Here is a 12,919-nt window from a genome sequence, read left to right as displayed (position 1 = left end):
CTTACTCTGCTGTCTCTGCACTCTCCTGTGGTCTTCAAGTATTTTGTAGATAATAAAGATGATACCTAGCATAAAAACTAACAGCACTAAAATGTACCAAGTGATCTTCATGGAGCAAGTGACAGCTGTAAAAAATAAAATGAAATAATTAAACACTATACAAACCAGTAAAAGACTAGTAGCAGGCTTAGTACTTGGCAACACACAGTTCTGTCATCTCTACTGCTCACAAGGAGCAAGGACAGAACCAACTCCTGGTTTCTGTCCTGTGACCTCTTACTCATGTGCCATGGTATGCATGTGTGCACACACATGTGTGCACATTCACACATTCTACACAATGAGGCAGTACCTCAGATAAGAGGCAGTGTTGTGGCACATGCCTTTAATGGAGAAGGTGTTTGCAGCCTTAACTGGAACAGGGCCACTTGCTCCCCCGAACACTTCTCCACTATATGAAATAAAGGAAATTGGCCAAGTGGGTCCCAGGGATCCATTCAATTCAAACTCCTGGCATTTAATTTCACTTCCAGGTGATGCCAATATCAATGTTCTAACTGTACATCAAGAGTGCCACAGGGCAGCAGCCCTAGAGTCAGAGCTGTGTGCTATTAATCATGTCGGTCATGGGCCCCCAAATATGCCCTCAAATTAACAAAGGTCCGGCAAGCGCCCTGGAGATGGGGCAACAACGTGAAGGCTGGTGGAGACAGAGGACCCCCCTGAGCTGTGTGGTGTCTAGGGAGATGAGGGATCAAAGCTGGCTTCTGCCAGGTCATAGGCTGTTACAGCTTGAATAGAAAATGTCCCTAGAGCTTCCTGTGATGGACCATTTGGAGAGGTTATACCTTATGTATCTATGTTTGCTGGAAACATAATTTAAAAAAAATAATTACCTTGAAGATGATTAAGCTTTAGAATAGCACTCTAAAGTAATGGGGAAACGTCCTTATTTTTGGAACACCAAAACACCTAGGGAACAGTCCCACCATGGCTCTAGCGGCTCCATGATTCACTTGTTTACAGGTGATTGCTTTCTCTAGTTTTATGTACGCCTGACTCTGGGCTCCCATCCCAGCACACTGCTTGATGCACAGAAGGCACTCGCTGAAGAGATTCATCATCAGATGCTTTCTAATAATAGACTTTACGGGTGAGGTGGGGGCATACTGCCTAGCCAAAAAAAAAAAAAATTAGCTGGAGTTCAGAACAGGGTGTTAGGAACTTAATCAGCCTTGAACAGAATTTAGATACGTCCAACCTTCTTTCCCCTCAGAATCAACCAGTGACCCCCACACTCCAAGTGCCTAATCCGCACAGCATCACATCAGAAAACTCTTCTCACCGTGAGCTCTGAGAGAGGATGTATTGAATTGGCTAAAAGCCAACTCTAATCATCTATGGTTACTTCCCTTTTAAAAGAACCCCCACCTTTGAATTCTGAGGTTTGTCAGGTTTTCATCAAGCACACATACCAGACATACTACAGTTATCCTAGGACGGAGAATCTTTCCAGTGTCCCTTCCTAGTGTCCCAGGCTAAGTCTCTCTCAGCCCAGATACATCCCCTGTCTCCAGTTATGGCCCCATCCCATAAAAACACATTTTGAGAGGAAAAGTAAACAGATAAAAAGATTAATATTCTTTCAGGCTGCATTATTTCAGCAACTAAATTCTTCAGCTACTCGACTTTGGGCGACACTTGGTTAGTGTCACAGCTCTTTCTTAATTTTATGTATAGATGCCAAAATTCTCCCTTTCCCTCTAACTTCCTTTCAAACTTACATTTTACATCCATTTCTAGGCGCAAGTAAATGTGAGTGCAGTTGTTCGTATTTTTCATAAATCTACAAATGTGATTGAGAGACTTTTCCCTGGCTGGATCTTCGTCTACGGTTGTGGCTTTTCCAGGGTGGGTTTCCAGGGCGCAGGTGGTGTTGTCTTCCTTCACTGGGTCAGCTATAAGAGCGACGGTGATGTTAAAGTATGGACAGGGCGAGTAGAAGTCACTTGCCCTCACTTCCATTGATCCCTTCATGACAAGACCTACAGAGAGGGTAAGAACAGGTTATTTGCAGAGCTACAGGTTATTTGGTGATAGCTAATGAGAAAACACAGTTCAGGGCTAAGTATCACTGGATATAGAAATGGTGCCTGTAATCCTCAGGATGCTGACGTAAAACAGAACCAGGCCACGCAGGGTTACATTGCAAGGCCTTGTCTCAAAAACAAAAACAAAAACAATCACAACCAAACAAAGACCCAAAATAGAAAGAGAAGTTGTGGATACTACACATAATTATAAAATTTGTAACTTTTTAAAATCATTGCTTTCCTTGGCTTTCAGAAACACCACCTTATGGGGTTGGGGATTTAGCTCAGTGGTAGAGCACTTGCCTAGCAAGTGCAAGGTCCTGGGTTCAGTCCTCGGATCTGGGAAAACAAACAAGCAAACAAACAAACAGAAACACCGCCTTAGCCACCTCCTTCATCCTCACGTGGTATTTTCCGTGTGTATGTGTGTGTGTGTGTGTGTGTGTGTGTGTGTGTTTCTCTGTGTCTACATATAGTGTGTTTCAGATAAACTGGTGTGTGTGCCTGCATGTACACGTGTATGCCTGTAGGGGGCAGCTGTGAAGCTGTTATTTTGCAGGAACCTGGGGCTTGCCGGTGGGTTAACCCCGGCTGGTCATCAAACCCCAGGGGTCCTCACAGCTCCACTTCCCCATTGTGGGGATTACAGATGTGTGCCACACAAACAGCTTTTCCTTCTGGTTCTGGGGATCTAACTTGGGTTCTGTGCTTGCTTGATCTGACGGGCACTTTTAAGAAGGAGCACCTCCCTAACCCAAATGCCTCCTTTTTAAAGGACATCAGTCACACTGGGCTAGGTTCCAGGACAGTGATCTCATCTTAAGAAAATTATGTGTACCACAGTCTTATTCTAAATAATATCACAGCCTTGGGTGTTGAAGGTTAATACTTCAACATATTAAAATTTGAGAGGATACAGTCTACACCACATGTTGTCCCAAAACTTTACGGACTTCCCACAAATAGGCAGATTTAACTTCCTCCCCATAGAGGAATGGAGAGTTAGACTGGTTTCGCATTGTGGGCATGTAAATAGAACACATTGTCTTTTCTTTCAAAGATTTAAAGGAGACACAGTTAGCTCTGTCTTTAAAGAACTTTGTGAAGCTACGGTCTGGAGGGGTGGGGGGAGGGAATTCTTCCCCAGTCGGCAGTTTTCTAAGATTAAAGTATGAGCTCAACTTTGCATTCTGTCTCAGTTATCAGCTGCATTGCTTTAAGTTAGCCAGCAGCAGAATGCAAGGCTAAGCCCTGGCCACTCCCAGTGAGGTGCAGGACCCCTCAGAGTTAGAAATAAAAATCTGGAATAACAAAAAACCCAGGATAGCTAAAACTATTCTCAGCAACAAAAGAAATTCTGGGGGAATCAGTATCCCTGACCTCAAGCAATACTACAGAGCAATAGTGTTAAAAACTGCATGGTATTGGTACAGTGACAGGCAGGCAGATCAATGGAACAGGATTGAAGATCCAGAAATGAACCCACACACCTATGGCCACTTGATCCTCGACAAAGGGGCTGAAAACATCCAATGGAAAAAAAGATAGCCTTTTCAACAAATGGTGCTGGTTCAACTGGAGGTCAGCATGCAGAAGAATGCGAATTGATCCATTTTTATCGCCTTGTACTAAGCTTAAATCCAAATGGATCAAGGACCTCCACATAAAGCCAGACACTCTGAAGCTAATAGAAAAGAAACTGGGGAAGACCCTTGAGGACATTGGTACGGGGAGAAAATTTCTGAACAGAACACCAATAGCGTATGCTCTAAGATCAAGAATTGACAAATGGGACCTCATAAAATTACAAAGTTTCTGTACGGCAAAGGACACCATCAAAAGGACAAATCGGCAACCAACAAATTGGGAAAAGATCTTCACCAATCCTACATCAGATAGAGGGCTAATATCCAATATATATAAAGAACTTAAGAAGTTAGACTCCAGAAAACCAAACAACCCTATTAAAAAATGGGGTACAGAGTTAAACAGGGAATTCTCACCTGAAGAACTTCGGATGGCGGAGAAGCATCTTAAAAAATGCTCAACTTCATTAGTCATTAGGGAAATGCAAATCAAAACAACCCTGAGATTTCACCTTACACCAGTCAGAATGGCTAAGATTAAAAATTCAGGAGACAGCAGGTGTTGGAGAGGATGTGGAGAAAGAGGAACACTCCTCCACTGCTGGTGGGGCTGCAAATTGGTACAACCACTCTGGAAATCAGTCTGGCGGTTCCTCCGAAAACTGGGCACCTCACTTCCAGAAGATCCTGCTATACCACTCCTGGGCATATACCCAGAGGATTCCCCACCATGTAATAAGGATACATGCTCTACTATGTTCATAGTAGCCCTATTTATAATTGCCAGATGCTGGAAAGAACCCAGGTATCCCTCAACAGAAGAGTGGATGCAAAAAATGTGGTATATCTACACAATGGAGTACTATTCAGCCATTAGAAACAATGAATTCATGAAATTCTTAGGCAAATGGATGGAGCTAGAGAACATCATACTAAGTGAGGTAACCCAGACTCAAAAGATGACTCATGGTATGCACTCACTAATAAGTGGATATTAACCTAGAAAACTGGAATACCCCAAACATAATCCATACATCAAATGAGGTACAAGAAGAAAGGAGGAGTGGCTCCTTGTTCTAGAAAGACTCAGTGAAGAAGTATAGGGCAAAACCAGAACGGGGAAGTGGGAAGGGGTGGGTGGGAGGACAGGGGGAGAAAAGGGGGCTTATGGGACTTTCGGGGAGTGGGGGGCTAGAAAAGGGGAAATCATTTGAAATGTAAATAAAAAATATATCGAATAAAAAAAAAATCCAGTGAGACTCCTGGAGGGCATGCTTGCTTGTTTAAGGCTGACTACACACCCACCCTTCTGTAAAAGCAAACTTTTTTGCCTTGCTGAAATACTTTGGATTTTGTGGTCATATTCTCAAGACCCCAGACCTAATTTTAAGATAGTCAAGCGCAGAAAAAAAAAAATGGCTTTGCATTACCAAGCAGGAAAAGGTGTAACAGTTCCTCTTGGTTCTTTGAGACATGAAGACCAGAGTCTTGCATCACTGTGAAAAGGCCCACTTTATGACTACCTTGCTGCAAGGAAGACCTAGGTGAATGCAAGTGGAAAGAGGACAAAAGAAACCATCCACAGAGGGAGAGCCACCCGGGATGGGAGGGAAGATTCACAGTGCATAGCTCTCGAAGGTGTATATCCAGGATTTGTAAGGAATTCCCATCAAGGAAGGAGGAGGAAGGAGAAACACAGACAACCTAATTTTAAAATGGGCAAGTGTCAGGTGTAATAGTAATGCCTGCTGTCTCAGCCACTCCAGAGGCTGAGACAGGAGGATTGCTGGATACTAGGAGTTTAAGGTCATCATGGGTAGCATAAGAAAATTGTGTCTCAAAACAACTTGAACAGAGTCTTACATCTGTTAAAATATCTACATCCAGTGGGCATATGCAAACATCCAATGGTGTATGCAAACATCTTTAATGTCACCTGACATAAAAATGCAAGTTCACACCACAATAAAATACAACCTGACCCCTCGAAGGGTGACTAATGTGGAAAAGATGAATAATCAGTACTGTTGAGTGGAGGGGAATTTGGAGTCCTTGTTCTGATAGTGGAATAGATGCTATTTTCTAGCCGCTCGGGAAACAGTAAATAAGTTCCTCAAAAACTGAACAGTCTAAACTCCCTTTACTCCAACAAGCTTGCTTTCTGGCATATATCTGAAAGAGCCAAACTCAGACTCTCAAAGACATATTCCCACAGTTCACAATAACTGAAATAGGGAAGCCACCCGAATGTCTGCTGACTGACAAACGCCTAAAGAAAATAGGGTCTGGAGCGATGACTCGCAGTCAAGAGACGACTCAGCAGTTAAGAGATGACTCAGCAGTTAAGAGATGACTCAGCAGTTAAGAGATGACTCAGCAGTTGTTAAGAGATGACTCAGCAGTTAAGAGACTGCCTTGCTTTTCCAGAGGATCCTGTTCAATTCCCAGCACCTACCTGGCAGCTCACACCCTCTGCAACTCCAGTCCCAGGGGATCCGATGCCCTCTTCTGGTCTCTCTGAGCACCGCAGACATGTGCTAACAGATACAAGCAAACACACACACACACACACACACACACACACACACATATATGAAATAGAACTAAATAAATCTCTGGTTAAAAGGGGAGGGAACAAAGATGAAGAAGAGGAGAGAAGTGGGAGGGGAAGGGAAAAGAGAAAAGAAGAAGGGGTTGTATTTCAAGCCACTGTTGGTGATTTGTTACGCAGCCAGGGTGACTGCCACATTTCAAAGCCCTGTCCACATATGTCTGAGGCGGCAGGGCAATAATGGCTGACAACTACCTGCTTTTAAAATGCTTCCTACTCTTCTATCATCACAGAGGCATTGCCCCAAATCCTTTTCTGTAGATTCAGGGCAAATCTGAAGATGGTGATAAAACTACAGGAATAACAATTTTGTCCAAAGCCAATGCCAAGGAATCTTGATCCTATTCTCAAAGAATGAACAACAACAACAACAAAAGGTTCAGTAACTAGTGACACAGGAACACCTCTACTAAATAAAGGATGATGGTGATGGTGGTGGTGATGGCAATGATGATGGTGGTGGTGATGGCAGTGATGATGGTGGTGGTGATGGCGGTGATGATGGTGGTGGGGGTGGTGGTGATGGCGGTGATGATGGTGGTGGTGGTGGTGATGGTGGTGATGGCAATGATGATGGTGGTGGTGATGGTGGTAATGATGGTGGTGGTGATGGCGGTAATGATGGTGGTGGTGGTGGTGGTGGTGATGGTGGTGATGGCAATGATGATGGTGGTGGTGATGGTGGTAATGATGGTGGTGGTGATGGCGGTAATGATGGTGGTGGTGGTGGTGGTGGTGGTGGTGGCGGTGATGATGGTGGTGGTAGTGGTGATGGCAATGATGATGGTGGTGGTGATGGCGGTGATGATGGTGGTGGTGGTGGTGATGGTGGTGGCAATGATGATGGTGGTGGTGATGGTAGTGATGGTGGTGATGATGATGGTGGTGGTGATGGTGGTGATGATGGTGGTGGTGGTGATGATGATGATATTGAGGCTTGAGGCCACCAGCATATTTCATAATTTATGAATGAATTGCTTCGTTTCTCAGGGATCAATTTGATTCAGCTCAATTAGCCATATCATATTAGAGGATCTCATAATACATGTGTTTTTCTTTGCTTCCTATCGCTTTCTATTATGGGCATGACTATGACTAAAAGCAACTTGTGTTTATTTAGCTTACAAGTTAGAGTCTATCACTGGGTGGTGCCAGGGCTGGAGCTTAAAGCAGGGACCTAGAGGCGGGCACTAAAGCAGAGACTGTGAGGATCACCCTAGCTTGCTCAGAAACCCTTCTTGCCACCCAAGTAGGGTCTGTACCATCCACAATGTGCTGGGCCCAACACATCAACTAGTAATTAAGAAGAATCCTCACAGACATGGCTACAGGCCAATCTTATCTGGGCAATTATTCTGTTGAGATTCCCTCTTCTCATGTGACTGGGTGTTTATCAGTTTGATAGTCGAAGCTAACTACGATCATAAACAATGCCCCATTAAACACTGCAGAAAATACACAGCTATTCTTTTGTTTGTTCCTTCTTCCCTTCAACAAATATTTATTGAGTGTCTATTGTGATTTACATTAGGCATGATGCTGAAAGGGGGTATGGTCGTAAATGAAGGCTTAGGGGCTTGCCCTCAGGAGGCCCACAGAGGAAATACAACTCATACCAGGTGGGTGATTGCTAAGCATTTACTTAGAAGCGGTTTTGTTTATTTGTTTTTAATTTTGTTCTAAAAAATCATCTGAAAAGAACACCCAGCTGACCTTTTAGCTAGCAAATACATGCAAATTACACTGGCATTCTGGTGGACTTTATGAAGTAACATTTTGTTTTCAATAGGTAAAAAGAAAAGTCATCAAGATTACAAAGCCCAGTGGAATCACTCATTAGAAGCCACAGTGTTCCAGGGTCACTAGATGTTAAGAAAGAATGCTTCGGGCTGGGGCACAGTGTATTCCAGCAAGCACAGGTATTCGAAGGTCAGGAGACATTCCTCAGGTGCCATTTGACTTCTGTTTGAGGTAGGGTCAATCATTGACCTAGAACTCCACCAAGTAGCGTATGTCCAGTGAGCTTCCAGAGACCTGCTTCCCACTTTGGCATCTCTGGGATTACAAGCAGGCTCTCCAGTGGGCCAGCTCTTTCTTTTCTTTAATATTTCTTTGATATTTATTATGTGTCTGTATGCATTCAGGACCTGCAGAGGCCAGAAGAGTGACTCGGATCCCCTAGCACTAGAGTAACAGCTAGGTCTGAGCTGCTCCTTGCGGGTGCTGGTCCTCTGAAGGAGATGCTGAGACATCCCTCCAGCCTCAGTGCCCAGTTTTAATGTGGGTTCTAAAGTTCGAATTCAGTTCTTACTTTATATGGCAAAAGGATGCTTCACCAACGGAGCTAGCCCTCCAGCCCTGCAATGCCTACTTTTTTTTTTTTAAAGAACAACTTAATTTAGACTTGGTAAGTAAATGTCAGTCTACTCCTTTGTGTTTACCTTTTGATGTTTGTTCCTGAGAAGTGAAATCCACATCTCCTTTGGATTCACAAACCAAACACAAGGAGCACATTGGCAATCCACTCGTGATGCCTTGGCAAATCTCTGCGAAGCTTTGGAAACTGGAGTCATTTGGAAAGATTCCCGTAATAGTCTGCGTTCCTTCTGCTGGCTGCAGAAAAGCCACAGAAGAAAAATTGAAGGAAGAAAGTGGATAGGTGAAATTAGGCAGTAAACACACTTCCAGACAGGAGAGCTCGTGGCTTCTTTCTGCAGAGAAACAAAACAAAACTCTTTAGCTATGGATTCCTGAGTTTTGGGCATTTGAATAAATACAAAGTAAGCTCTTCATTGTTCCTAGGCAGAGGATGGCTAGTCCTCGACAAGGCTTTGGTTTTACATGAATTAGTATCTACTCCTTTTAAGCATTTCCTTCTTTTAACTTGTCAACATTCCGTGATAGTTTTCAGAGAACAAATATCCATGTAGAGGGGTGATTAGAAACACTTAGCCATCCCTGCTTCTGGACATTTTCAAAGGATTTGTGTGTCTGTGTGTGTGTGTGTGTGTGTGTCTGCATGTAATGTGTGTGTGTGTGTGTGTGTGTGTGTGTGTGATATATGTCATATGTGCATCTGTGGAGGCCAGAAGAATGCATGGGAACCCTTGGAACTGTAGTTTGAGTAGCCTGGACATGGGCACTAGAATCTGAACTTGGTCCTCTGCAAGAACAATCAGTATGCTTAATTACCAACCAATCTCTCCAGCCCCGGGGAAAAAATTAACATATAGATCTTAAGTTTTGTCTGAATCTATCCATGTTCAAATAGTCAACTGTATGGATCTGAAGAAAGGATAACAAAATCTGGACGGCGTTTCTGTGTCTATTTCCTTAGTCTGCTAGAGAAGAGTGCCACAACCTTGGCCATTCAAAATAAGAAAATCTCTCCTGGTTTGGGTGGCCAGAAGTTCAATGTTAATGCCAATAGTCAGAAATCCTGAAATGTATAAGCACCAGAGAATCTAGAAGAGCCTCCTCCTTGATTTTCTCCTAGCTCCTGGTAGCTGCCTGCGCTTCTTGGCTTGGGCACACCAGCGTCTCCGTAGTCACGCACTTTCTCCTCTGTGTCTCTGCTTTCTACCCTTCCAGCTCTGTCAAAGTCCAGCTAGACCAACAGTGTCAGTTTACTGATGGGGAGTCTAAGAATCCAGCAGTTGTTCAGGCCACAAGGCTGATGTCTCAGGGGATCTTCAGTATATGCTGGCACCCCCCCAAGAGTCGGCTCTAATGAAGGAATGGACTTGCCGGAAGGAGTGAGAGCAAGAAGTCAAAGAGATGCAGCAGAAGGCGAGCATCCTCTACGCAGATTGCCCAGCGGTGTGCCTCGAGTTCCTTGTCATCTGCCCCAATGTTCTGAGTTCCCGAATCAAAGACCCTCAAAGGCAGCCTTCTGTTTTTAATATGCCATAAACAGCTCAATGGCTGGGCCACTCCGAGACTTCCACCTTGCTAACACCTCCCCTTGATACTCCTGAGTTATTACTTACTAAAATCTATAGTCCATCTTTGCTACCCTAGACCCGATCAGGGCCCCCTGGGGCCACTCTTCCCAGGCCCAAGAATCCTAAAGTCCTGCCTCTGTCTCAGGCACTAGCCACCAGTGACTTTATTTACCAATGACAGCCATCTGAGGGCAGAGACCCTCAGCATTTTATGTGCGGAATCAGGTTCCGTTTCGGAAACCCAGTTAACATAATACATGCATTAAACCAAATCCATCACAAAGCGACCTGACTATTTTGTTCCCAGCCATGGGTGAGCAGTTCCTTCCTAGCATGTGTTTCTGCCCTACCACAGTGCGTTGTTTAAAATGCAGGCCTATGGATCTAGAGAGATGGCTCAGCTGTTCAGAGCACTGGCTACTCTTCTGAAGGACCTGAGTTCAATTCTCAACATCTCCGTGGTGAATACACAACCATCTGTAATTTCAGTTCCAGGGCACCCAACACCCTCTTCTGGCCTTCAAAATTTTAAATGTGATCCTGTGTTCCAAATTTAAAAAGAAAAAAATTAAATGCACAGGGGCCAAGCTACTCAGGACCCACACGACACCTAGCAACTGTCTGTAACTTCAGTTCCAGAGGATCTTACACCCTCGTGCAGACATACATGCAGGCAAAACACCAATGCAAAGGCAAAACACGAAATAAAAATAAATAAATGTTAAATGCATCCTTTGCCTAGGCTACAGCTCACCTGTGATTTAATCAATATGAACAAATCTGAGCTCAGTGCATAATTGAGAACAATCATTTAGCAGTGTGATCAGTTGAGGACCAGGTAACAACACATCTTCCAGTGACTCAGACACCATCAGCTATTTTTTTAGATGTGAAAGAGCTGACATGGCCAGTCCTACATCTCCGTGGCTTCGTCACCTTCTCTCTGAAATATAGTTTAGGATTTCTAGGTGCCACAGGGCACAATGGAACACGTTCTCTACTTTTCAAAGTTGTTACTTTTAGCTCAATCTTGGCCCAGGCTTAAAAAGAAGCCAAACCAGGGACTAATGTTAAAACAGTTTTAATTAATGAAGTTTGTATTTTAACAGTAATTCCATAAGAAGCTGATTACTAGTGGTTTGTACTATCATTTAATAATTTAAACACTCATGTCCTTGCCCTCTATATTTAAAAGTATTTCTCAAATCATTCACATGTAATTTCTAACAGTGAAGACTTTTCAAAATTGAATTGTTAACTAAGGTTTTCTTAGGAGAACAGAATTTTTTTTCATAGCAACCATATATTTTTTTAATGATATATTTTTTATTTACATTTCAAATGATTTCCCCTTTTCTGGGTCCCCACTCCCCACAAGTCCCATAAGCCCTCTTCCGGAGAACAGAACTTTTATCCAAATAAATTTTATGATGTATAAATATGTACAGTAAAAATTGCAAAGAGTTCATAACTGTAACAAGTGTACTGACTGCTCTTCCAGAGGTCTTGAGTTCAATTCCCAGCTACCACCTGGTGGCTCACAACCATCTGTAATGGGATCTGGTGTGTCTGGAGACAGCGACAGGTACTCATAGACATAAAATAAATAAATAACTTTAAAAGCTTATTTCCTTTAGTAACAATGGTCTAAGGAGGTAGAGGGCCATGCACACACTGACAGGGCACGCTCATGGTTCTCTCAATATTACTAAAACACATGAAGTCTGCCTTTCCTGCCACCTCTCCATCTTGCTTACCAGAGCTTTGACCTTGTGAGATTTTCAACTTCCTGAATTTATATTGCTATGACATGACCTAGAAAGGATAGTGAGACAATTTTGCTGTCAACATTGAAGTCTTATTTAATTAAGTGCCTAGCCGGGTTTTCCAGAATGGATGAAATACCCTTCCTTTGGCTATCAGGTTGTTTTATGTGTTTTTAAACCTCAATTTTAAATAATTCTATTGGAAAAGGAATAAACAGAGGACACAGCCTTTCTTGGTATAATTTTAAGAAATAAATCATCCTCCCCAACCACTTTAGGCATTAGGTGGCCCATATTCCCACCTCCATAAACAGGGCTTTGTGAATTTAACTACCTCCATTAATATTCCCGGAGTCAGACGTTTGCCTGCCCACTCTGAGAGACGCAAAAGCATCCCAGAATTACTTCAGTACCAATTTGGCATCTTCCCTGAGGAAGTACGCAGAATACTAAATAGAGCCAGGAAAGTGCAAGACAGAGTAGGACAAAGGTCCAGGCCAATTATTTTCTCCTTTTCAAAGTAAAGCAAACGAGAACACTAAAGAACTGTCTTTTCATTCCTTAAATTTCATGGTAAGAACATATAACACATATGTTTGTACAAGATGTTTTGTGCCCATTAAAGAATGAAAATAACACCAGACAGTGGTATCATGCACCTTTAGTCCCAGCACTCAGGAGGCAGAGACAAGCAGATCTCTGAGTTCAAAGCCAACAGAGAGAATTCCAGGACAGCCAGGGCAACTGGAGAACCCGGTCTAGGGGCAGGGAGAATGAAAATAAGCAAATATTAGTATTCCTCTCCCAAATTAAGAAGCAGGCTATTGCCAGCACCTTTGAAGCATCCTCAGCAGCCCCAACCACCCCACACCTAGCACATTTGAGAAGCTCACGAATGCATAGCATTGCCATATGTATA

At 43.3% G+C, this 12,919-nt stretch overlaps 1 protein-coding gene across 4 annotated transcripts in view; it reads right to left on the bottom strand.

The window, feature by feature from the left end:
• The window catches only part of Tmem156 (transmembrane protein 156), a 51,327-nt gene that overhangs the window by 29,722 nt on the left and 8,686 nt on the right, over positions 1-12,919 (bottom strand). For all 4 annotated transcript variants that reach the window (XM_052198668.1, XM_052198670.1, XM_052198671.1 and 1 more), the window contains exons 2-4: positions 8,732-9,001; positions 1,785-2,045; positions 6-125 (exon numbers count right to left, since the gene is read on the bottom strand). In XM_052198668.1, coding sequence (XP_052054628.1) covers positions 6-125; positions 1,785-2,045; positions 8,732-9,001 — 651 coding nt within the window. The remainder of the gene's footprint in view (positions 1-5; positions 126-1,784; positions 2,046-8,731; positions 9,002-12,919) is intronic.

This window comes from Apodemus sylvaticus, chromosome 11, assembly GCF_947179515.1.
Source record: "Apodemus sylvaticus chromosome 11, mApoSyl1.1, whole genome shotgun sequence".
NCBI lineage: Eukaryota > Metazoa > Chordata > Mammalia > Rodentia > Muridae > Apodemus > Apodemus sylvaticus.
Note: the sequence above shows the minus strand (reverse complement) of the source record. Positions and strands in the feature narration are given on the sequence as shown.